The sequence below is a fragment of the Choloepus didactylus genome, chromosome 20 (assembly GCF_015220235.1).
Source record: "Choloepus didactylus isolate mChoDid1 chromosome 20, mChoDid1.pri, whole genome shotgun sequence".
NCBI classification, from domain to species: Eukaryota; Metazoa; Chordata; class Mammalia; order Pilosa; family Megalonychidae; genus Choloepus; species Choloepus didactylus.
In genome coordinates, this window is record NC_051326.1 from 18,132,672 (window position 1) to 18,159,804 (window position 27,133).

General features: G+C 44.0%; 1 protein-coding gene across 1 annotated transcript in view; it reads right to left on the bottom strand.

Annotated features, from left to right (window-relative positions):
• Positions 1-27,133, bottom strand: part of ALK (ALK receptor tyrosine kinase) — a 725,024-nt gene that overhangs the window by 500,922 nt on the left and 196,969 nt on the right. Inside the window, exon 2 of the mRNA XM_037813067.1 lies at positions 19,210-19,329. Within this exon, the coding sequence (XP_037668995.1) occupies positions 19,210-19,329 (120 nt within the window). The remainder of the gene's footprint in view (positions 1-19,209; positions 19,330-27,133) is intronic.

Below are 27,133 nucleotides of genomic sequence, written 5' to 3' on the forward strand. Positions count from 1 at the left end.
ACAGGTGGCTGCACTCCATTTGGAAAGGAGATAAAGAATAAAACGTGTCTCTTTTATAACTCAGATTATGGAAGGTGCCCTCACAGCACGCTGGAGGGAGAACTGCACCTTCTGGGAGGTGGCATGGTGACAAGGACAGGGCCTGAAGTCGAGTGGAGAGAGCTAGGCTTTGCAGTCAGATAGGACTGAATCTAAATCTGGCTCTGCCATTTACCAGTGGGGTGTCTTCAGGCAAGAAAATTAATCTCTCTGGCCCTAAATTTCCTCACCTGTACAGTGGGGATGATGATATCTACCTCTCTAAGCTTGCTGCAAGAACCAGTGGGATCATGTATTCTATAAGCCTAGTCCATAGTTGATGCTCAGGAAATCCTATCGGCCCTGCCCTGCGAGACTGAGAAGACAAAGGCCAAAGGGGACTGAGGTTTTACTCAGAGCCCTGCCTTGCTGGTCCTGCAATCTAACCTTCAACTCTTCCTCCAGAATACAGGGTCAAGGCCACGATGGCTAACCAGGGTTTGTTCTCTCTGGGCGGGGAGAGGGGAGTAGAAGGGAAAGGGAAGGTTGCTGTGTGAGAACAGAGAAGGGAGGCAGGAAGAGGCCCTGGGACATTTTATTTACCTTTTACTGAGTAAAAGGATCATCTGTGTGTCCGACTCATTCCATGTTGCCTAATTTCAGCACCCACAGGTCCCTCACCTTCCCTCGCCTCTTCCTCATGCATTGTCTGTAACCTAAAGTGGCTGAGGTGCTTTGCACATGGCTCTCAATACTTGCTAATGGATTTACAGAATATGTGCCAAAATGCAGACTTTTCAGCCACCTCTTCCTTCATCCTCTCCCCTCAGCCATGGGGATACGAAGAGTGGGGTGATGTGACGTGGAAGACAGAACCTTGGACTGGGAACAGGAAGGGTTTGGTTTGGGTCCAGATTGGCAGTCGCCTCTCATGGGTGTACCTTGGCTTCCTCATTGGCAAAACCAGGGTTTCAGACTAGATGATTCCATAGTGATACCTGAGTTCCGGCCTCAGCTCTGCCACTAATTTGCTGGTGACCTCGAATAAGCCACTTAACCTCTCTGGGCTTCAATTTCTTCATATATAAATTGAGACATAGACCATATGTTTTCAAAAATTCTTTCCAGATTTGACTTTTTTAAGATTCCAAAGTCCTTGCTCCCAGAAGGGGTACAGCTAATTTGACATATCAATCTGGGTGGAAGTGCAAATGCTTGCTAATTCCCAATTAACATCTGTGCATTTCAACAGCTGCTTATGGAGCTACTGCTATGCTGATCTCCAAGACAAGTCCAGTGTTGGAAACTTCAGAATGCAGCAGAGAAGTGGGGCCCATTTCAGGGCAGGAAGTGGTCACTGTATTGTCCTTTAATCTCACCCTAGGCAGCTGGCCCTGCCCTGGAGTCGGAATAAAATAATTTTCATCAACACTAGCCAAACTAAGTTTAGGGGGAGGGAAAAAAAATCCTTCAATTACACTTCTATTAAGTATCTTTCTGCTTCTTTACTGGTATAGATTTATGCTTCCCAGCTGCTCTCCTGGAGCTCTATCCTTCTGGTGCTAAGGTTAATACCACTCACCCTTTTGCATTTCAGACAATTCACCTTTATAATGGCAAGCCGAAATGAGTAGAACTCGCCTTGTTTGAGTTAACATGCCACTTGCTTCCTACATATTTTATCAGCCTTGAAGACTTTCTAACAGCCTCCGGGTGCTAAGTTGCTACTATCCATTAATGTCCATGCCCTAATCTTTAAGACTTGTTTGCCAGACATCTGGTTTTGAACGCAGAAAACAAGGAGAAAACAGGTCCAACATTTCATACTTAGCAAAGCCAAAATGACCTTTATAAGGAAAGGCGAAGCCATTAAACATGGATCAAAAAGTTCCAACCACATTATTGGATGATTAGTTCAGAAGGTGGAAGAGAAAGCTATGGGCACCTCCATCCCCACCTTGGCAAGTGTTTGTACTTTCTCCAAGCTTCAAAATCTGTAACCATCCTCTATCTTGATTTTTCTCCTCCAATTAAAGATGTCCTATTTCTATTTGGGGAGAGAGGTGTGTAAAGCCAACTCAGACACTCCTGGCAAAAGCACCTTGTGTGCATGTGAGACAAACAGATGACAGAATATGCAGGTGCAGCACAAAGCATAATCAATACAGGGATCTTTGAACTCTGGACAGTCTGACAGTTGTCTGTGTTTGGGCCAGACCCTGCCTAGTGAAACAGGCTATGCAAAAATCCTGATTATCAAATGAGCTCTCTTTGAAATTCTTGCTCTGAGGCAGCCTCCTGTTAGCCATCAATGCCATACTCTCTGGTTGTAAATAGTATTGGAGTTAACATTACCACTCAATTTGGGTGAACTTGAATTGGGCTTTTCTACACTCTGATTTAATTTCTTACAAAACTTTGGGATACAGATTTCTTTCTCTCTCAACTAGTCTCTTACAGCACCAGGTTAAATCTTATTTTCCTAGGCCTTTGCTATGATTCTAAACTAGGGTGCTTCTTGAATCTCTCTCATTAACCCTCCTCTGACTCAGTCCCTGAGTGGTGGGGACTGTAGAGTCCATATTACAGACTCAGAGGGTTAGAGTATTTTGGTGAAGTGTCCAGACTTAAGCAATCGGATGGTAAAGGCAAGTCTACAACCAAAGAAAGGGGTAGGAAATAACATTTACTGAGCCACAGCTGTCTACCAGGGACTGTCCTAGTGTTTTTCTTACATCAACATATTTAAACTTCAGAACATCATTGAGAAGTGGATGATGTCATATTCTCTCTACAGATGGGGAAACAGAGGCTCAGCGAGTTTATACTGCTTGCCCAAAGACCAAAGAACTAACCTGAGGCAGAACCAGAATGTGACACAGAGGTAGATAATGCTTAAGATTCAGGTGTTTTGTTGTTGTTGTTGTCGTTGCTGTTGTTGTTTTATTACTCCTCCATAGCTTCAGATTCTCAATTTCTCAACCCTGGGCCAGTAAGTTAAATTAAATAACGTATGAGAAAACTATGGAATGTTATAGTTTGGTTATTATTAGACCCAAAGTCTGCAACCTTTTCATATCTGCAAATGCTTCTCCACTATCCCAAGGGGACAGACCTATATTTCTTGAGTGTCAGGCCCATTTGGCAAGGTGACTGTTTCCTTCAAAAAGACCCAAAGATCTCAACCTTACTGTACCTATTCATTTTGGCCCAGGAGACTCTGGACATTGAAAAACTCCCATTAGAAAAAGACACATTTTCCAGAACCTGCTGATCACATAGTTGAAATCACTGCTACATACTTTCTTGTCACTTCCATCAGGGAAGAAAGAAAAAGTAATGGAATCTTCTGGAAATGGTTCACCTCTGATAGGAATGTCAAGTGTTATGAATAGAAAGGTCTTTAGCAGAGCAGTGAGGATGGCTTCCAAACTTCATAGCAGCTGGGGAACCTCAGCAGGTCTGTTCCCATCTCTAAACTTGATATTCTGCACTTGAAAAATGAAAAAAATGGAGCATACACCCTCTCTAGTGCCCTCCATCTCTGAAGGTCTGTGATTCTATAGGGTTCATCCAGGGCCAACACAACCACACCTATAGACATCAGTCATTTGAACCCTGCCTGCCTCCACTGGGGCCCTGCTACCACTACACGAGGGCCTATTGCCATCCCTGGAGGGAGATTCTCCATGGATAGAGGCTGAACATACATCACAGTCACTGGGGGACTTGATTTACCTCAAGACTCTGAAAGAATGAAGAAGCAGCTCGCAGGCCAGTTTTACTGATGACTATTCCAGGTGCGCATTGTGTGTGTGCTGGTACATTTTTGTCAGCTTGTGCCTATATCCTGAAACCTTCCAAGGTATGAGTCACATTCAAAAACTGAATTCATTAACAAGCAACTCGCAGACATTTCTACTATAAAATGCAGACTTTGTTATGGTAGCTGATTAGAAAATCTCCATGATGCCTTTGGCCAAAGAGATGCTCAGTCCCTCTCAACAAAACCCCTTGGCTGAGGAGTTGGCAATGACCACTCACCTTGACATTGAACCTGAGGGTAGAAATCTAGCCTCTAGGAATGTGTGAGACTACCAGAGCAGCCACGCCAAGGCCTATGCCTAGGAAGACAGCCTGAGCTGTGTTTCAAGCCTGGACTCTCAAGTGTACCTGTGACACTTGGGTCTCCCTTTGGATAGGCTAAGAAAATCCAAATCCTCCTTTGTATCCAGACTTACTTTAAGGTCCATAAAGTCCTTTGGATCAAGACTCTTTGTGCCTCCTTCATCCTGACTCGTAACCCAGGGGCATCCCACTAGTCTCAGTCACACGAATCAGTTTCAGGTTAGGGGTCCAGCAGCCCGTTAGTTGTCAAGAAACCCCCTCCAAGGCTGGCGAGTTCCTGGCTGCCCACAGGTGACAGGGACCCAGAAAGGCAGCCTCCTGGGTGGTTCCACATGAGCCCACTGGATGAGGTCTCTCAGTCTCTACCCAACAGAAGTTTGGAAGTGAATATTGCCGAGTAATATTCTACAGGGTTTATCCGGAACCATGTTCATCGGTCCCACAATACATTGCCCTTCTTCATTTTTCCCTTATTACAAACATCTCAGAAGTGAAGCCGGAGTCTAATTTATGTTCTTGTCTCTAGCAGCACTGGGTGTTGAGTTAATAAAGAGCCTAAACCCCATGGGAGGACCTCCGTGAGGGCCAGTGAGAAGTATGTTAATAACAATTGATAGCATTTCCCGGAGCTTAAGTATAGGCCAGCCATTATTCCAGACACCTTACACTGTTATCTTATTTAACCCCAATGAAGCAGGCCATATTCTTATTCCTAAAGAAGTGAAGTCATAGCTGAGGTTACTCAGATAACAAGTGACTGAGTGAGCTGTCACTGACCTGCTTCTTCCTGGTGAGAACTGAGGCCTTGACTTCAGTGTCTCACACACAGGGAGTTGCAAAGGGGAAAGTCAGCAGAGCAGAGGCATTGAGAGTCACAGACACTAATAGGATTCAAGACCTCAGTGGGGTGGGAAAGGAGCTGGGCCCATGGGGGGACAGGCAGGGCCAAGCCAGAGGCAGGACAGGCACAGAAGGATGTCAGCTGTCCCAGAAACCCCGACACCCCTTTATAAAGTCTGACCAGGTTGCCCTGGGTGATGGCTTGAGTCAGAGTAAACATTTCTAAGGCTCAAGTCCTTGCTCCAGTGGGTACACAGTTCCGGACACAAAGGCTATGTGTGCAGGAAAGCCCAGGGATCCAAGCTCATGTCTAGGTTTCCTGATGTCTTTCAGGATATCTGCTGTGTTTCCTAGGTAGGGTTAAGGGGGCCAGGTGAGGGCACTGAGGTGGGCAAGGATTCCACGGACACGTGTTCTTCCGAACAGGTCCACAGAAAGTGGGAGAAATGTCCACCGTCCTGGACTTCAGCCATGGGATCTGCATCTGAAAACAAGATAACTGGGTTTGATACTAGTTTAAAATAAAATCTGAGGAGATGACTGTTATTTTCGTCTTGTGTTATTTTCCTGCTATAAATGCTTTCCAATTTTGAGTTCTCTTGATCCAGTATGTAACACTGGGACTCCAAGGCCTGACTTTGGGCCTCATTTATTAACGGCAGTCCCGTGGTTCCATCTAGCCCAGCAATCTTTTCCTGAATGTCTACACTCATATACCCGATTCACTTAGTTGACCTTGATTTCTTTATGACCATTTCACAGTGATAGAGCACAGGATGTGAGGTTTAACTCCAATTCTGCCACTATTAGCTGTGTGATGTGGGATACTTTCTTGATCTCTCTGAACCCAGTCATCTCAGTAGTAAGGGCTGGAAAGGGCTCTGTGTGTCAACGAATTCACACATTAGCTGAATCGGAATCTGTCTGGCCACCACTTCTTAAAAATATCTTCCTGTTTAATATTTATACAGGTTATTCCAACTCACAGCCTGAAGGGGGTGATGGCAGATAACCTCGTCCTTAGTACTTTGTTGTCCAGTGGTCAGGCTGGTGTGTCTGTCCTTAGGTGACATTCAGAGTCATGGGCTATTAGAACCTGAAACTACATTGAGAGCAACCACTTGTCCCATTGGACAGTTGAGAAAACTAAGACTAGGACAAGGTAAAAATTTGCCCAGGGTCATGCCATTGGTCAGAAGTTCTTTTCCACACACAGCATGGATGGAGTGTCTCCTGGCCATGGAGACCTTTCAGGTGCCATCCTCCCCAGGGAGTTCCAGGCCTGGGCCAGGCTGAGTAGCAGAGTCACTGAACGACCAGCCCTTACTTCCTCAGGCTTGACTTACGGGCACATTTAAGCTGAGGCTGGCTTGCTCCATTGATGCAATATACAAATGTCAACATATTCCTGACAAGTCTGATTCCTGTATTCAGTAAAAAACAACATGAAGACCAGACTCCTCGTGCAGATGTAGCAATTCTCTTACAGTTGGCCTTTCAGGCTTCCATGTTTGAAGCTACAGCTTATTAAATAGAACTCTAGAAACTGAGATTCTACAAACTGAAATTCTCCAAACACAGTCAGTCCTTAAGGATTGTATCCAGTTCAAAGGAACTTCTTCATAAGGCAGGGTCTCCCTTTCTCAAAACGGTAGTGAGAACTTCCCAATCTTGGCTTCAGGGTCATAAAGGATATAATGGAGCCTGCCAAAGGGCGCATAGTGGGTGAAATGCAGAATTTGTACTAAAAGCCAGCCCCTAATCCTGTGATTTTATCATTATTAGTAGCAATAGTAACAGTTTTATAAAAAAGCTGTGGGTAATAAACAAAGGAAAACAGTACCTTTAACTATTATGGAAATTCTCAAAAATCTGTACTGTGTTTTTCTGGAATAGGCTGGCAAAAACACCCATGGCTAGGCTTCAAATGTCTTCCAATGATTCAATGGTTCAGCTAATCTTCAATAAGGCTTTCTGGCTTCTCTCATCCTACATCTACACTTGTGCCAACAAACTGCCTTTTGATGGTTGCTGGAAACACCCTGCTGATGAGCTGTAGGTTTGTTCACAGGCCAGAAACTTCCATGAGAATGGGGTAAGGGAAAGCATTGGATTAGGGGTGAAGGGTTTGAAAACTCACTAGAGAATTCTTGGGAAACTTTCCCAGCTCTGGGCCAATTAGCCTGGTGATTTGGGGCAGTTTATTTAACCACTTAAGGCTTGGTTTCCTCAAGTATAAAACAAAGATAATTTTAATGATAATGAAGAAGATGATTATGATGATAATACCTGCTGTGGTGATTAAATAAGGTGATGAATGTAGAAGAGCTTTCTTAACTGTGAGATACTATATAGACTATGTTCTTATCATCTTATTACGTTGGCCCTGTGATGTGGACATACCACTTTGCCTCTGATTTATCATCAGAACCTGAGGATGAACTAAACTGACTTGACCTTGGAGAACTCAGGAGATAATTAGAATAGGTATCCTCCTCCACTTGCCCTGTTTTATATCAAAATCTCAGGGTTGCACCAGGGTGTCTAGGGAGGCAATAATTAAGAGCATAGACCCTGCATGGGATCAGGCTGCCCTAAGTGAAATCTTGACTCTGGCCTCTATGGGCTGTGTATGTTAGGACAAATTATCTCTGTGCCTCAAATTTTTCATCTGTAGAATGAGGATTAAAGTTGGGACCACCTCAGGGAATTGTCATGAAAAAGACTAAATGCAAGTTATATCAAGCTCTCAAGAGAATTTGGGCTTATTGTATGATGGTAGTCTTCACTGTTCTTTAGGCAGCTCCAGGGTCAGCAATAGCAGAGGGGTGATACGGGGGGAGCATCCAGCCCTAAAGGCAGAGAGCTTTGAGTATGACAAGCTTTGTTGTAGCTGGAGGGATGAAACAAAAAGGGGGGAATGAGAAATGTGTGTTCCTTACCTATTGTTTGCTTTCTGACCCATGGATAATGCTTCCTTTTGGGAGTGAAGTCACACTAGACCTCAAATAAGGAGCTCTGGTTCTAGCCCTAGCTCTGTGGTGACTTCAAGCAAGTCATCTGACCTCTACAGGCCTCAGTTTCCTCATCTAAAAAATGAAGTAGTAGAATAAGATGATTCTCAAGTCTTTTCCATTTCTACCATCCTAAAACTAATTGTCCCTTTTGAGCAGATGGCCAAAACAAGCTTGTGAACTTAACTCTTACCAGATGGTCAGCAGGAACCCAGGAGTCCTGACTTCTAGCCCAGGCTTGGATAATTAGGGACTTCTACTACCCCTTTCTGAATTATCTCCTAAAGGGGCACTTAGCCTCTTTGATATTAATCCACCAGCTGCCACCAACATCTGGCCACTCACTTTGTAAGAGTAAGTATCAAACCTGGCCCCTGTCTGCCCCCAACCACAACCACTATTCATTTGTCTTGGGACCCCAGAACTGAAATCATTCACTTCCTCCCACTGGCCTGGTCCCTAGAATGCACCTGGGGACCAATCACCCAATTCAAGACATCTGTTTAGCTCACTTATAATCAAGCTGCAGTGAAGAGGGGCCAAGTCTCCTTCAATCAATCAATTACATAAGCACAGCCTCAGAAGACAGCCTTGGAAGGGAGTGCATGTGCACGTATGTACGATTGTGGGAAAAAGCCACGGAAAGCTTCATCCTCATTTATCTGTGGCCATAACAGTGTTATGGATTGAGGAAATGGGACACTGCTCTTCAACCCAGAGCAGAAAATTGAAAATAATTAAAATTCAACACATTCTGAAGTCCACATAGGGGAATTGAGGCCCAGGATGGTGAAGTCCCTTGGCCAAGGTGGATGGCCTGGCATGTGGAACAGTGAGAATTACGATCAGAACCTCAGCTGGACTCCCCATCCAGTCCTCTGATTGCAATTTCCATGAAGCATTCATGCAGACTGTGTGTGGAGTAGGGGGAAGGGGGTGGTAGCCTCCCTGAAGAGAATCTCTAACCCAGTCAAGCCAGTTCCAGGGGGCATGGTGAAAACCCTTGCAGTTCATACAACTGCTCAGCATGACATCCATCCAGATAGGATCATTCCTCGAGCCAGAAAATCAGTTCTGAGCAAAGTGGAGTCTGTGACAGCAGGAAGGAGGCTCAGAATATGGGAAACAGCCCTTCCTACTTACTACTCTGACTCTGAGGTGAAGGTCTGCTATGTGGGAGGTAAACCTGGGGGTCCTCCTTGATGCCAATCTAGAAACAAAGGCAGATTCGGGGCTGCTCTAGCCTGGAGCCTGTGCCAGACCCTGTGTAATACTGGGAAAACTGGGCTGCAGGAGATGATGTCTCTGCCTTCCAGGGACTCCCAGTTCAGCGGGGGAGATGGCCTTGCCCACACCTGACTCTTCTAGTAGGCGGACACTAGTGAGGCCCACTGTGCCGTAGGGGCTCAGAACTGGGGGGGACTCTGCCTGGGAGGATGAGTGGCTCACAGAGAAGGCAATGCCTGGGCTGCGTCTTGAATGATGAAAAGATTTTGACAGAAGATAAACATTTACTAGGGAAGCTGGCTGAGAAAAAGAGAAGGTAGTAGGTAATTCCAGGTAGGCTTATGAACTTTAAACTGCCTGCATGGGTTTAAATCCTCATTCAGAGTATCATGGTTAAAGGGGAAATACTTTCAGGTCCCAGAGGGAAAACTAGGAACCCAAAGGGGTGTGTGTGATAGAACAAATGATGTACCTCAATTTAGACATGCTCTTAATCTCCATCCCTGTGGGTGGGAACCCATTGTAAACAGGACCTCTTAAAGATGTTATTTTTAAGTTAAGGTGTGGCCCAACTGAATGAGGGTGGGTCTTAGTCCGGATTACTGCGTGCCTTATAAAGAGCCAGAAGCAGGAAGTCAGCAGGAACCCAAAAGAGAAAGGACCAGACATCATCATGTGTCATAAGACAGAGATTCAAGCCAAGGAACTCCAAGGATTACAGCAAGCCAGCACCAGAATGCTACCAACCCCAGGGAGAAAGCAAACCTTCTAGCCTCTGAAACCATGAGACAGTAAATTCCTATTGCTTAAACCAACATTGTTTGGTATTTGGGATAGCAGCTCTAGCAAACTAAGACAGTAAGGAAAAACCTTCTAGCAAATGGAACCATGTCACCCAAATCCAGGCTGTTCATCTCTCTCTGGCTGGAACAGTCTCATTCTTCTTCAAGGAGAATTAGTGTGGCACCTGCCCTCCTGGCACCTTTAAATCTGTCCTCAGAGTTATTTCTTACAATGATGTTGTCAATAGGAATCAGGTTGTTCCCATTTTATAGATGACAAACAGAACCAAAAAGAGGGGGCCACTGGCCTAAGCAATAAAATTCATAAGAATCAGAGCTGGGAATTCCATGTTTCAGATCCCAAACTGAGATTTTCCCATCTGTGCCAGTTTGGATGTGTTGTGTCCCCCCAAACGCCATTATCTTTGATGTAATCTTGTGTGGGCAGACCTATCAGTGTTAATTAGATTGTAATTCTTTGAGTGTTTCCATGGTGATCCGACCCGCCCAACTGTGAGTGATGACTCTGATTGGATAATTTCCATGGAGGTGTTGGCCCACCCATTCAGGGTGGGTCTGAATTAAATTACTGGAGCACTATATAAGATTAGACAGAAGGAGCAACCTGCTACAGCCAAGAGGGACACTCTGAAGTATGCCCAGAAGCTGAGAGAGGAACTGCAATTTGAAGACGGCCATTGAAAGCAGACCCTTGCTCCAGAGAATCTGAGAGAGGACAAATATCCCAAGTGCAACTAAGAGTGACATTTTTGAGGAACTGCAGCCTAGAGAGGAACATCCTGGGAGAAAGCTATTTTGAAACCAGAACTTTGGAGCAGACACAAGCCATGTGCCTTCCCAGCTAACACAGGTTTTCCGGACACCATTGGCCATCCTCCAGTGAAGGTATCTGATTGTTGATGCCTTACCTTGGACACTTTATGACCTTAAGACCGTAACTGTGTAACAAAATAACCCCCCTTTTATAAAAGCCAATTCATCTCTGGTGTTTTGCATTCCGGCAGCATTAGCAAACCAGAACAGCCTCCATTCCCCTCTTGCCTTCAGACAGGTTGGAAGACCAGTTACTACAGAGGAGATGTAAATAGGCAGTGAGCAGGTAAACTAAAGACCGATGGTTCCCAAACCTCGTCTTTCTGTGCAGGCCCCCAGAATCTTGTTTTTAAGAAGCTCTCCAGGTGATCACCAGGTGGCTGGACTGGACCTGACAGCACCCCAGCATGGTATTGCCCCCACACTGATGCAATCCTCAGGGCAACACAAACATGCTGGGCTCTGCTAGAGAGGAGCTAGTGTGGCCTCTGCCCAGCAGACAGGCTGGGCTGGAATCTCAGCTTTGCCTCTTGCCCTTGGCAAATCACTGACCTCTCAAGTCCTCAGTTTCCTCATCTGTAAGATGAGTTATTTGACCAATCACTGTGGACCCTAACAACTCATAATTTCTATGAATTTCCCACAGATGAAATTATTCTAGTCATCTACCCACATGGGCTGGTTGAAGTGCTGTTAATCCGAATTCTCTTCTGACATAGAATTTTGCAACTGAAGTTGCTCCTGACAAAACATTTCACTTTAAGAGGATTTCCTCTCATTTTTCTTACTCTTGATCAGTCATTTTCCTGCATATGTTTTGGACACATGTCTTTCTAGGCGGGTTAGAAATGCTCTGTATACAACATCTCAGATGTCCCAAAGCTGTCAAAACAAAAATTCCTCAGCTCACTCATGTCTGCTGATTATGCTTTTTTAGATTGAGACAAGAGAAAAATAAGCCTGCCTAAAGTAGTTAAAATCACAGCTCTGAATTCTAAGCCAAAGTACGTCTAGCCGAGGAACTGTTCTGTTCTCCCCTTAGATGCATTTCTTTCCTGAAACCAATTAATATGATTTCAGAAATGAGAGGGCTGGGGGGAGTGTCTCTACCTTTTACTAACCCTGGGAACCTTAGGGGCTGTAAAGTTCCAGGTTGAAAATTGAGAGACCCGAGTCTGCTCCTTGCATGTCCCCTGGATTATTCGGCAAATATTGCACTTACAGGGACTATACATTTACTGAGATCCCAACTGAGTACAAAACACTGAGAAGCGCTGTGGATGCAGAAGGGAACAAGACATGGATTCCCTGACCTCTAGGAGTTTACAGTCTAGGAAGAATGATGATGCAGGGTCACAAGGACACAAGGAGAAGTGTGACATCAAAAATACAAAGTGCTATGAAAAGACATTATATAACCTTCCTCAGTGAGAGAATGGTAATAGGTGAGGTCCACAACGTTCCAGGATATTCTAATTTGGGGGTTAATGTGGTCACTAGCTGCATGGTGTGAATGCTCACTATGTGGTTTTCAGAAAGAAGCTCGACTAAATCTAACAGGCACTCGACATCTTTGCTAAACCTGAGAAGCCTTATTTCCCAAGCAAACCTACTGGGCATTGATGGCTAATGAGACTCAAAGAGAGATTCTCCTCAAGACTAATCAGAATGTTGGGATACAGCATACCTACAACACAATCATAAAACACTTATTAAGAAGCACCTTCCAGGTGAATATTTGGGTACATGTTAGACGTGTGATAAAAATGGACTAGACTTGACTCTCTATGAAGTCAAGGGCAAAAAGCTTGGCAAATTGTGGACACTCATTGGACAAATTAATATGAGATAGTAAGAGAAAGAGAGAAAGAGAGAGAAAAAGAAAAGAAAGAGAAAGAAAGAAAGAAAGAAAGACAGAAAGAAAGAAAGAAAGGAAGAAAGGAAGGGAGAAAGAGAAAAGGGAGGAAGGAGGGAGGGAGGGAAAAAGAAGGAAGGAAGAAAAGAAGAAAAGATAAAAGTGACATTTAACATCTTCTCTGCTTCCACTTGGGTACATTAGACTCCTGCATGACTGCTTTATCAGGTGACTTAGTTTACACATGGGCCCATGAAGGGAAGGAAATACAAGCTAGGAAAGTTATTTGGTTGAAATGAAACAGCAGGAAAGCCCCGGGTTTTGTGAGGCTAGGCATTGTCCAAGTCAGAGTCTTCTCAAATTTCAAGAGAGGCATGATCCCATACTAGTGTAGCTGAACCCATAAAAAATTCCAAGGAGAAACAGACATCAGGGTAGCCACCCTAGAGTACCCAAGTAAGGATCAGTCATGTTGGTGTAGGTAGGGACTCAGCTGGGCCCTATAAGATGGAGCAGGTAGGCTTTGAGAAAACAGGTTCAAGGGAAGGAAAAGCAAAGTACGTGGGGGCAAACTGGAATGAGAAAATAGGAAAACAGGGGAGGGGAGGGAGGATGTAAAACGTAAAAGGTATTTACCAGGGTGATTGATGAAAGAGCTTCTTACAGTCCTTGCCCTACTTTGTCTCTCAGTATCTTCAGCACTTGATGATTCCCTTCATGTAAAAATTCTTTTTTCCCGTGGCTTCTACCAACTTCTGGTTCTCCTCCAACGTCTCCTTTTCCTCCATCTCAGACTCTTTTTTTTTTCATGCTCCTCTTCTTCTGTTCACCTCTTAAATGCAACATTCGGAATGTTTTCTGGGTCTTCATGCTCCTATCACCAGATGTGACCCATTCTGAATGTTAATGATTCTCAATCCCAATCTCCACTCAAAGCCAAGACCTGGATTCATAACTCTCTGCTGGCCATCTTCTCCTGGATGTCCTGAAGGACCATCTTCTCCCCTCCCCCTGGAGGTCTTGGTCACCTTCTCTTCTTGCCAAATGTTTCTCTTCTTCTCTATTTTAGTTAATGTCATCTCCATCCATTCAATTACTCAAGTTGGATTCTATTGAATAGACAACCGAGTTGTATTCACTTTACATCCAGAATTTTTCCCAGACTGATCTCCTGCCCTTCCTTTTCCAACCTATGTTTCACATGTAGGATAATGTTGTTGTACGCCCAGAAGCAACTGTTTCTCCAGCTTCATCCCTGGTGCTTCCTTCCAGGTCCTCTACACTCTGTGTCACAGAGATTTACCTATTCCTGGAAATGTCCTTGCATATTCATTCTCTGTGTCCAGAATGTTCTTCTCACTGGCTGACTTCATCTCCAGGATGTCTTCCTGAGTTCTCTTACAGAACTGGCCCTCCCTCTGTATTCCAGGGCACTTGGAACATACCTCTGTCACTACTCTTGCCACAAAGCAGACATGCTTGCCTCTTCCATGAGATCTCCTTGAGGGAAGGGAGCATGCCCTACTTATCTTTACCCCTGACATGACTAGAACAAAACCAGGAGGCACATGGTTGGTGCTCAATGAATGTTCATACTCATTCTCCAGTTCTCTGAGGTTGGAGACACACTAAGGGCAGGAATATAGGCAGGTACAGATGTCAAGACTGAAACAAGCATTAGAGAGTTCCCTGTCCAGGTGTGAGAGCTGGGAACTTTAGCAGTTGAAGGAATAAATTGAAAGGAGACCAGACACCCATGAGTAAGTGTTTAGATCTCTCCAACTCTCTCTCTATCTCTGTCCCTTCATCCATCTGTCTCTTTCTCTTTTGTCCATGTCTTTCTCTGTCCCTCTCTGTGATAATTGTTTTAAATCAATCTCTTTCAACTTGCTTTTCTTACCTTTGTATTGGTTGATAATTCTCTTATTATCTTTTATTGACTTTTTCCTTTTTACTTTTCCTGTCTGCCACTAACTCAGAGACAAATTGTCCTTTTTTTGAAGGGTAGTATTTATTGAATGGCTTTATGTGTCTTCTTTTTAGATGTAAATGGCCAAATGGAACATTTCTAATATGCCTCTGTTCAAAATACCTAAGCCAACTGCTTTATATTTTTTATTTCCGTGGATTGAATTCATCTACCCAGCATGTCAGCAGTCTTCAAGGTGACAGTTGCTGCCTGTCCTTCTATCTTGTGTGACTCCCAGCCTTGCTATCCCCTTTGTGACTCAGCCTTGTTAGTGAAGGTATCCAGAAGCCTTTTGATTACCATGCTGTGCATAAAAATATGAAGGCATGGGCTAGGAAAGAACTGGACTCACCAGCTCAGTGGAGCAGGCTGGGAACAGAACACGAAAAAGGACTTGGCCTGTCAAGGGCAGAGGAGTTGGTAGGAAAGCTTTCAGTCCTGACAATGGTCCACCAAGGAGCTGGGAGCTGCTTTTCACTGACGCCAGGCTCCTGAAGGCCAGGATGGCTGATCACGGCCAGCCACATTAAATATGTAATTTCAGAAATGTGATCAAACTGACTTCCTGCCAGAACTACGAAGCAAATACCATAAGGGGCTGGAGGACCTTTTTGCTTTCCATTTTTGATTCTTGATAGGTTGTGTGTGTGTGTGTGTGTGTGTGTGTGTGTGTGTGTGTGTGTGTGTAAGAGAGATATATTTAATTTGCTCGTCTTTTCAATCAAAGACATTGATACATTAACAGAACTGGTGGTGGCAGTGGTAGCAGAGAAAGTAAATTAAAAAGTCTAATTTTTCTTTCTCTCCAAAAGCACCAGCTCCTAAATTGAATGGGTCCCCATAGACCTGAAAGCAGACAGAGTTTTAGTAGAACTTTTATTTCAAGTCCAGCAATGGCAGTGCATTATTGTGCTCTAATATTAGTACATAGGGAGGAATATTTTCTATTCCGGAAGTCAATGTTCATGACCTTGGAAGGCTGGAAGGACAAAGGACCACAGTCTAAGGTGGTAGAAGAGACAGGAGAGTGGACAAGACCACACACAGCACCAGGGGGTGCCTGCCTGGGATAGTTTCGATTTGTGGACATCAAGTCTTGGTCCTATAGCTGTCCAAGTTTTGGACATCAGACTCCTTGCTCGTTCAGTTCAAGACCAGGAGGGAGAGTTCATCGTTGAAACAACCTTGTAAAATGGTAGAAAAAGCACTCAATTTGAAGTCAGAATATCTGGGATCATTCTTTTCTAACTGCTCACCTGCTCCATAACTTGTGAGTACATTAATAAATGTCTCTGGCCTTCAAGCATTTCTAAAAAATGGGATATTAAATAACCTTCATCCATCTCACAATTTCATAACAGTGTGTAAATGAGAAAAATGGGCATGCAAGAGTTTTGCAAAGTATCACTTTTTGTTTTTTTAACAAATGAAAATGTTCTTTCTCCTCATCTGGCCATTGTGTTTAGCATGTTGATCCGGTGCCTCTCATGCCCAGAGTGGGCAAATACGAATTAAAGTTGGTTAGGATATGGTCTGTCTCCGGGCTCTAGGATTCAAGGTGATCAAAACGCCCTTTCAAAACCCTCAGGTGGCCTCAATCTTTCAGCACCTAATGCTGCTGGGCAGAAAAGATTTTTATCTGGGTAGGTAGTTAAAGTCCAATCCTTTAGTCAAGCCTATAAATAAGTCTTAAGACATCAGAGCTGATGATAAAAGGGGAAAAAAACCTCTTTCTTTAGATGTCCTCCCTCCTTCAGAGCCTGTGGGGAGGAATGGGCAGCTGTCCGCTTGTCAATGATGGAATTAGTGGGCCCCCGTCATTCAAGACCAGAGGTAAGAAAGAGCTGGCATCTGATACCAAGTGCCACTGAAGAGAATGTACTTTACACAACATAAAAGGTCCCAACATAAATTAGAAGAAATATGGGGTGGCTTCAAAACGGTAGGTCAAATTTTTCCTCAAGCAGATAATTACAGGCTGGGAGTGAGTAAATCTTATTAGCTTCTCTCCACCTCATCTTTTCTCATAAAACACTGGGAAGGAGAAAGCCATGCTCAATTCAGGCCTGGACAGCTTGCGGGGTAGGACGGGCCTGCCACTGTCCATCACGGTGCCTGCAGCTGGACTGCTGATCCCGACTCTCCTTACTCCTTCCCCTCTCCCTCAGCCCCTTCCCCTAATAGGATGTGGCGAGGACAGTCGACCAAGTGCTGAGCTCCAGCACTGAAGTCCCGCACCAACTTGCTGAGGCTTCATTCCTTCTCATCCTCTGAAGAACTATCCCTTCAGGCAGCAATTTTCCTGTCAAATTCTCCACCTAAGATTAAGGCCTTAAAATTAATGAAGTTGTTAACATTTCTTAAAATGTCTTTCACGGCAGTTGAAAGGTGTAGATTTATCAGCCACAAGCCTGATGGCCTCTTTGGTTCTTAGAGATATGGGAGTTGAGCCCCACAAACATCCTTACAGGAGTCTTGGCCTTAACTCTGCCTGCAGCTTGCTCTGCAAGGCTATTGGGGCAAGGGCTTAACCTCTGTGCTCCCAAGGTCAGCCCACAGAGACACCCTCCATGGCATGGGATGGCTGCCTAGAGGACTTTTTCTCTGGCCTATCAGCTTTGAGAGGGCAGGTGGAAAGGTTTACTATCTTTGCATGGCCTCTAGCATCTGGTATGGGGCAAGGCACATGGGGTGGGGGGAAGACTTCGTGAGTCTCAACTGAATTCAATATGGTAGGAAGATGGAAAGGCTCTGACACTACCCCCGCCCTCAGTCAGTGATGCACCAACCAAGAATCATCTCTCCTCCTCTATGTAAATAAGTAGTAGAAACAGTGCTGAGTCTGGCACCCTCATCCAGCATTTGGGTAATGTCTGGCCAATGGTTTGGTCCTCTCCAAGAGGGAAAGCATGAGGATTCTAGGTCACAGGGAGAGTTGATAAAGAATCTCAGAAATCATCCAGGTGTACTCCTTCGCCCCAAGGAGGCACTCCACCACACACTCATTTTACAGAGAAGAGGAAGTTGCTTTATCAGGGTCAAGCAGTGCACAGCAGCTTAATAAGGTCCCATGGTTTTCTCCTTTCAACCTGTAACCTCTCAGGATGCTTCCTAAGGAGCAAATGCATTGCTTTCTAAGGATTCAGGAGGTAGACCTGCCTTTTTGGGACATCTGCATTTTATAAAGGTTATAATCCTGTGGAGATGCTGGTAACGTTTTAGGACAAACTCAAAAGTGTCATCTGAAGACCAACCGATTTAATCACAAATCTGGTTACAAAGCAATGATGATACATAAGGGCTGGATTTCAATTATTTACAGACACTTCTCGTTATCATAAGATGATACTCAGTGTCTGCTTAAATAAAATCAAGAAGTAATTCTTGTCTGGAAACTCCTGACAACCAACAATCCTCCTCTTCTAGTGGGGGGATGTTTTGGAGTGACAAGAAACATCCCATCACATACCATAATCCTAAAGTGCCCTAGGGTTTTTGATGCATTTACTTATGACTTGAACTAAAAGGTCCACAATCTGAACCAAGACTAACTCTATCTGAATGAGGGATGGCAGGCATTGGATTGGAAGCTTTTCTATATAGTGTATAGAAGATCTTGGTTAGATGTACTTTAAATAGCTCAGGCCCAAGGGCAGAGACTGAGTAACAGGAATAGGTAGATACGCCCAGCGGGGATCTGGAACTCAGTGCTTACTAGGTTCATAAATACTTAATTGAATTGCATCTGATGAGTGAGTTACATCCCTGGAGGCCGCCTGCATTCATTTGTCTTACACAAGTTATTAGGAGTGCCTTCCATGACAGGATACAGTGGTGAGCAAGTTGGCACAGTTCCTGCCCTCATGGGGTTCACTCCAGAGGAGCTCAGAGACAGGTGCCCACCTGGAAGTGCAGCAGCCTCTGCAGAGGTCCAGCCTCCCTGTCTTTTTAGCATTAGCACTGAGAACGTGGAATTCTACACCGTGTAAGCAGGAATGTGGATCTAGCAGGCAGAGTAGAAAAAGGCTGGGAGAAAGGTAGACTTCTGTCTTTGTTGCTAGAAAACCCTGTCTGTGTGATCTTAAAAAGTTCATTTTCTACATCTTGAAAATTGAATGCGACTGGGCCTCCCTACCTCCAATTTTGGTACAGAATCAAATGAGCTGAAAAAACAGCTAAGAACATGTTCATTTGATAAGATCTGGAAGACCTGTGATCCTGGTAATAACAATCCCTTCCCAAGAGATCATCATTGTTCCATTCACTTGTGGGTTAGAACCCTCTATTAGGGAGCCACAGACACCTAGGGATAACCATGACATCTATTGGCTGGTGAGGTGATGCCAGGAAGATCACACTGCAGGGGGGCTGGGCTATGGCAGCAAAGCCCTGGGCCTCCTCCAGCTGCCAGTGAAAGACTTCCTCTGCACATAGGGGTGGAGGGATCCCTGGAGAGCCATGAATCACAAACTGAAATCACAACTTTCTTAATTATGAGAAGGACATGGTACATCCCAAATAACAATAAAAAAGCACACTTACCATATCGGCTGCGGTGTGATAGGAAAGGGAAGGAATCTTTCATTATCCAGGTTAGATTCCACGCAGAAGAATCAGGAGGAGGAGAAGGCATGTTTGTTGGTGACTCCAAGGAGCTGCGACCTGGACATAAAAAAAAAAAAGAGAGAGAGTGCTGATCCGTGTGCTAAGAATACGTTTTTTAGCTGTCACTCAATATCTGTTATAAAGATAGTCCATAAAGGGCTTTCATGACATCCATTGAAAAGATGAGGAAAATGAGACTGGCTTACTAATAGATTGACCTCAGGACTGTGATGCACATTTTCTACCATGGGTAGCAGATCTAAGAAGGCCGAGTATTGTGACCAAGGCCATGTCTTGGGAGCTGTCTAGGAGATGAGCTAGAAATGAAGCTACTTCTTGGCTTGGTCTAACAGCTCCATCCAAAGTCTATTCTGTCTATAAGAATTTGTGCAACTTTATAGAAAACTTCAATTCAACTTGTCAAATAATGATTCCATCTCTCCTTTATGTTCAGACTTGTAACTTCATCTAATGTTGTTTGTTTGGGTTATTGCCTTATCAATGAGAGGGCTGAAATTGCACTCACAAGTTATGAGTTCTTGAAAATTATGTTTGTTTTCAGGGGGGGAAAAAAAGCTAGGTGACTATAGGTTTTCCCATAGCCAAGAGGCTGGACAGCCACAAAGGATTAATGTTTCTGATTTGCATGAGAGAAAGAAAGCTTGAGAAAAAAGCAGCAAAAGCAGCGTGATTCCTTTCCTTAACAGTACCTCAAGTGGGTTTTGTGTGGTGAAAAGTAATTACAATATATCTACAAATCAAATGAAAACACGCTGCAAGCTCTTATGCAGTTCTCCCCAGAAATTCCCCAACTCAATCACTATTTGCTAATGTTTTATGGCACGCAAAGCATTTTCTGTTAAAAAGGGAAAAGTTTAACAAGTTCTGTTTAATAGATAGATGAGTACAAAGTGTGAGTGCAAGGAGGAGGGAAGGACCAAAACTAGAATTTCTTCTGCCCCATCCAGGTACCATACTGGACTATTTACCCAGCTAATCTCACATGATAGTCACAGTGACGATCTAAGAGAGAGATGCTACCGTCTCATTTTACAGAAACAACCACAGAGGCTCAGAGGCGCAAGTGATGGAATCAGGAACTGAACTCAGGTTTGTTGGGCACTAGAAGGCCACATTCTACCATGAGTGGGCTGCCTTGCCTACTCAACAGTAGCTACTGAAACAACCTGAAGTGACTTGGCAAAGTGGAGGAGGAGAAACAATAAGAGAAAGCAGCAGCAGCCTTTTTCTAGCCTCTCTGCTTTGCAGTCTCTTCCATATCACCCCCAGCACCCATTCCTCCAGGCCCTATTCCTCAGCCCCCAACCCCTTCTGTATCAATCCCACTTCACAAACTTGAAGTAAATCACTGCTGGGTGGCCATGGCAACCTGTTGTTTCCAGGCACCTCTTCTGTTTTAACTGCAGTTGGCGCACTTGGGTAAAGCTGACCACAGGCCCATGTGCCTCTAGCAACTAGAACAGGATGGGCACTCTACAGTCCCGTTCCTAAAACAGACATTCTTATCTCTGCCTTCCAAAGGTGAGGTGGAAGTGTTGGCACCTGGGCACATAGAGAGAGTTTCTGATTTTCTCCCACATCTGTTCCAAAGAATTGAATTGGTTGCTGCCAAGATACATATTCCTGTTAGCGTCTCTACAAAATGGTGCAGAGGAGATGATGAACCAAAAGGTGGCAGGAGCTATGAGAGTGACTTTCAGAGAGAAGCCATCTCATTTCATCCTCATGTCAACTCTGTTTTATAGATGGGCAGTAGGGCTCAGAGGGGTGACGTCCAGGATCACACAGGTCTACTTAGGAGCAGGGTTGAGTTAATTAGAATTTTTTAAATTAATAATATGTATAGAGCACATATGTACTAGGCACTATGCTAAATGCTTTGAATATATAATTTCATTTACTGCTTACAATGACCTTAAGAATAAGTACTACTATTTGTCCTCATCTTGCAGCTGAGGAAAATGAGGCTTAGAGAGGTTAGATCCCTTAACTGAGGCCACACAGCCAGTAGGCAGGAGATCAGAAAGTCAACAACCAGGTCAGTCTGATGCTAAAGCCCATGCTCCTTCCACTACCTTACATCAACCCCAAGAAGTAGTACAGAGTGGTCTTGGGCTTTCCACAGGGCCCAACGGGACCCCACATGGCAATGGCTAAGGTCAACAGTGATTATGTTCCAGAATAGGACATCATGTGAAGGGCTTGGGAAAACTCTGATGACCAACTCCCCACAATTATCCCCATGTGGCTATAAATTGGAATCTGTATGTCTGAGTCATCTGCTTAGCTCAAATTTGAATTAATTTTGAAGTAACAGGAAGACAAAGCCTAGGCTATAATTCCCTGTTTCCAAGTAATGTCATTTTTCTTAACCTTACTGTTTGGGAATGGTATTCACTTCTTCCTGGATGTGAAGCACCAAACATGTCTAGATTTTAGGAAGCACTTACAAATCTCTGAGTGGGCACAGAATGGCAGATGACTTTTAATATGGATGAGGGCTGGGTAATATATTCAAGGAAAAAAAAAAAAAACCATTCAAAAAGAAGGGCATTGAGGGCTGAGTTATGACCCAGCAAGGAGCTTTGGGTATCATGTGGCTTATTCTTGAAGACATAAGCTTAAAGTATTTTATATCCAAAAATGCCAATAAATTGGTGGACATCTTCTAACTTAGGCACTGGAAAGAAGCCAGAAAGTTTTGTCCTGCTCTTACAGAACCCCCTAGCATTTATGCTAGAGGGCCGAGTTGACTTGGGTCCCAACTTAGTTCCTAGGAGGGCGGTGGGTACAGTGATTAGTTGGATAAGAGCTGGGAAACCAAAAGAGGGGCTGAACAAAGGTTGAGCCTCATTACCTAGAGAGACAAAGACCAAGAAAAACACAGCCGACATGCATAAAGTTGTTTAAATCTGAAGTACTGGGATCGAAGTGAGTTCTAGTCCAAGTTCTTTAAAATAGGCAGCGAATTTAGAATACAAAAGAAACTACTTCTGAATTTAACTAGTGCAGAGTGAAGAGGCTTTCTGTATCCTCCACACTCCTTATCCCTTCCCATCCTCACTCCTGGTGGGAAGGGGGTTTTCTGGCACAAATAGAAGGGACACCATAAGAAGCAACCCATTTAAGTGAGAGAAAAGTTTGTCTTTTTGGTGCTCTATTCTGAAAATGTGAGGATCCAGGGTGAAATGGGCTGGAAACTATCTTGACTACTGCAACAACCAACATGGGTTAGTGGGGCAAAGGTGTGAATTAAGACCTGCTGGCTCAAGTCGGGTGAATCTTGGGCCCTGAGAGAAAAGGAGAAGAAAGGAAAGGAGATGGGAAAGGAGGAAGAGGAGCTTCCAGGTGTGGAGTGGGGCAGACTAGTGATGGCTGAAGGACCACCCAGGGAGAGAAAAGTAAAGAAATGCTCTCTGGGCTGAGGGCATAGTAGATTGGCTACAAGCAAAATTGGTTTGTTTTCTTTTTTTCTGGTTATAACCCTGAGTACTTTCCAGATGCTGCAGGATGTAAATACAGAGTGAATCCCCCACCCTCTTGACGTTACTATATTTTTCACTGTGCATCACCGCACGCGCCTGCAGCTTAGAATCCAGCGTCCACCACAATAACCAATCCTCTGCATGGGACCTCAACTCCTTTGCCTCTTTCTTCCTTCGAAACTGCCCTGAAGCAACTTCCAGTGGCTTTAGCCAACTCTCTTCCTCTTTTCTAGAACTTGAACGTGGCTGGGGAAAAAAATACCAACAATGCTGACAAGTCTCACTTTAAATTCATGACCACAAACCTCAAGGGGGCCTTCAGGACTGCCCAGCAATGCCACTGCCCTCCCCAGCTAAGCAATGCACCCGCCCTCTCTCCAGCATAGCTGCTGCACATTTTCCCTTAATCCTCAAGCCTCCAGTTCCTCGCATTCCACCACATTCTCAGCTAATGACCTTGTTTCTCATTTCATTGAGAAAACAAAAGCAAACCTGTCGACTTTCAGGTGTCAGTACCCACGTACTCCATCTCTCTCCTGTCATAATGGAATGAGCCATCCACACTCTTAGGTATTATCAAGTAATGCCCACCTCTCTGTTCAGGTGCTAATCTCATCCCCTCTAAAGGAATTTGCTTTTACAAATGTTCCCTTTTTCTCTCAGCAATTTTTCCTCTTTATCAAGTCAGTTTCATCTGCAGCAAACACATTCCATCTTAAAAACAAACAAAGACTTCCTTAAACCTACATTCTTCTGCAGACATTGTCCCATTCTTTTTCTGTCCTTTACAGCAATTCTTGTAAAGGACTTGTCTGTGTCCCTGTCTCTACTTTCTCACCTCCCTCTTCCTCTAAAACCCGATAAAATCAGGATCGTCTTTACTATTCCGTTGGACTCACACCTCCCAGGGTCACCAGTGACTCCCAAGTAGCAGATACAATGGAAACGCCTCCATCCTATGTTGCTAGATCAGCAGAATTTTAGCCAGCTGATCCCTCCTCCTTCTTGGAGCTTTTTGGAACCTTTCCTCGCCTCTTGGTTACTGCGTAATCCTTGGTTGCCTCCTACTCCAGTAACAGGTCCTCTTTTCTCTTCTTTGACAGATCCTCCCAATTTTCCAGTCTGTACAAAAGGAAAATTCTCCACTTTCCAGCAGAACTTGCCTAGGAGATTTCACAACTGAATATTGTTTCATCACAGAGGTTCTAGCCAACTGAAGATGATCAATGATCGTGAATTTCAAATGGCCCCAGGATATCAGACCCTTACTGGTCCTAAATGAAGACTCTCTCCTTACCCATGAACAAGGGAATTTGTTTTAACCAAGCATGTAGACGTGTATGAACTCATTCTATTTTCAATTCTACATTAGCATAACCACCATGTAATCCCCTCCCTAAGTCTTAAAAAACTCTGACTTTCCTTCCTTAAAAAACTACTCAGTGAATTTCTTCACTGTTGTTCTCTTGCCTAACATGTAAATAAGATTAACTTATTTTTTCAAACTCTGGGGGTCTTTGTCTTAATATTTTACAATTGTCAAAAGTTGGGGAGCTTGGACATTCTTCTATTCTCTCCTCCATCTAAACTCACTCCCTAATTGATCTCCTCCAGTCTCAAAGTTTTAAATACTGTCTGTCTACGAATGCTGCTAATTTATATCTCCAGGTCCAACCTCTCCTACGAATATAAGACTATATATCCAACCATCCAACCGCTTGTTTGAAATCTCCAACTTATCGCCTAATAAGCATCTCAAACTTAACACAAGCAAACCCGGACACTTGATTTCCCTCCACCTAAACCCCAAGTGTTCCACATTTCTGAAAGTGATAACAATATTCACCCAGTTGCTTGGGCCAAAAACCAAGGACTAATCCTTGACTTCTTTCCTTCTCTCAGACCCCGCATCAATTCATCAACAAGTCTTATCAGCTCCACCTGAACTATTCTCCTTTTCACCTTTTCTTCCATCACCTCTCATCTTGACCATTGTAATCAGCACACTCCTGTTCTCCCTGCTTCTATTATTGTTGCTCTCCAGTCTGTCCTCCGCGCAGCTGCTAGACTGAGCCTTCAGCCCTGAGATGGCCGGCAAATGCCTTGCCACGTCCTAGCCCTCGAAGGTTCCGCATGACCTGGCCCCTGCTTATCTCTCCGACCTCATTTCCAACTGTTTTCCCCCATGCCCCAACCACACAGGCCTCCTCGCTCTTCCTGGAACTTGCAGGAGCACACTCTCACCCTGGTGCCTTCACACAGACAGGTCTCACCACCTGGAAAGCTCCCCACAACCCCACAGGCATGTTTTCACTCCATCACTCCATCCAGGTCTCTGCCCAAAGGTCACCTCCTCAGAAAGAACTTTCCTGATCACCTTGTCAGAAATAGCATTCCCCATCAGCCACTCTTGATCCCCTTTCCCTGCCTTTATATTTCTTCTTAGCACATATGTGTGTATGTATGTATGTATGTTATATACTCATTTGAATATTGCATACCTCCTGCACTAGTCACTGCTATGCCCCCATGCCTGGCACATAGTAGGCACTTAATAAATATGTGTCGAATGAATGAAAACAGAGCCATGGAGAACGTTTTTAGCTCTGGCACTTATTAGCTATACAACTTCAGGCTAATGACACTCTGCAGTATCTCAATTTTCTAAGAATGATGAGTAAGAATAATGCATATTCTACCAACTCTCAGGTTTTGTAAGGACCAGATGAAACATTGTGTGCATGATGTACTCTGAATGTCAGTCATAGCATTTGGAAGTTTTCTACTTCCATCTCTATTTTAGAGCCTTGAATGAATGGGACTCTGATTCCTTTCTTATAACCAGGAGATCTTGTAGCAATAAATGTAATGTCTACAAATCGAAAGTGCCCCCAAAGAGCTACTCCTCTATTATTCACTAATTAATTATCGACTTTGCCAACTGTCCATGATATCTACAAATTTCAGCCAATTGGCAATGTCTCTATTTCTGGTCCTCTATTTGTACATGTCTAACTGTGTGTCTCTCACTGCATTATTCCTAAGCCAATGTGCATAATAAGGTGAACATATCATACTTGTGTCGGTATAAATAATAAAGAGCTGTGTGTGCAATGGTTATTTGTATGAATGCCCTGGGTTCACTAGCAAGCATGATCTACAACCTTCATCAATAAAATGTAACAAATGCTTTCATCCTAAACACTCTGTGGAACTGCTCCTGCCTTGCCTTATACACGACTTACTTATTTATTTTGCTTCCAACAATAAAACAATCAGTGACACCCTGCTAGTTTTTTTCCCCTTATTTGAAAACATACTTAATAATGCATTATTTTACAATGATTTTGTGTCACACAAAGCAAAGCTTAATGCGACCAAATAAATAGTTGTCCAGATGTCAAACAGTGGTAAGCGGGCCCAGCAGGGTGGGGGCACACAGGGCAGGCCCCCATTTGGGGATTGGCAGCCAGAGGGAAATGGTTTCCATAGTCACTGGGCTGAGCACACACCTGTTCAGTCAAAGAGCCATGTTCTCAGTGAATTTACATGACTGCGGGGTTTAGTGAGGATGCTGGTGTTGTAATAGACAGCTAATTTAGTCTGAAAAACAGAGATGTGATTTTCAAAGACATGAAAGACAGAGCTCACAGATGTGCCCTTTAAAAAGGGCAAATTTTGTCCTCAACACACAGACTTTCACAAACTTTGGGTAGGCCTGAAAAATGAGGAGGTTGAACTAAGGTCCCCTCCGGTTCACTCATATTCGGTTCTCCATAGTTTGCTTTCACATTGCCTTCCAGCTGTCTCATTCAGAGAGTGCCAGGAGGAATCTGAAGGGAATTAAACAGCCCCCACTCTACTTCACCTTTCTCTAAACCCCACTCCCATCCTGCCATGATTGTTTGTGTTCTCTCTTAGCTCAAGCTTTGAAGCAAAAATTAGTATCTCCTATAATATTCTCTTGTACAGTTGAAAGTAATAGTTGCAACATGTTTCTTGCTTCTTGCCAACCTCAAAAGGACCTGTGGATAACTAAGGAGTCAACAAACTCAAGTACAGGAAACACACCTCTCAGACAATAAAAACTCAAGCACTGATCCCCAAAGCACAGGCATTAAGGAAAATTGAGGGCAAAATGAAGGAAATTGTTAGCAGGGTCCCTGCCCTTGGGGAGTTGGTTACCTGTAGGGTTTACTGGAGACACACTAAAAAGGGAATGACAGCAGGTCACGTCAGAAATTGCTAAAATGTATAAATGTGAAGTCCTCCCAATCTGACCACTACTTATTTTTCAGCTTTATTTCCCACTTGGAATCCCTTCACATCCTATGGTCTTCAAACCTTTGCCCAAG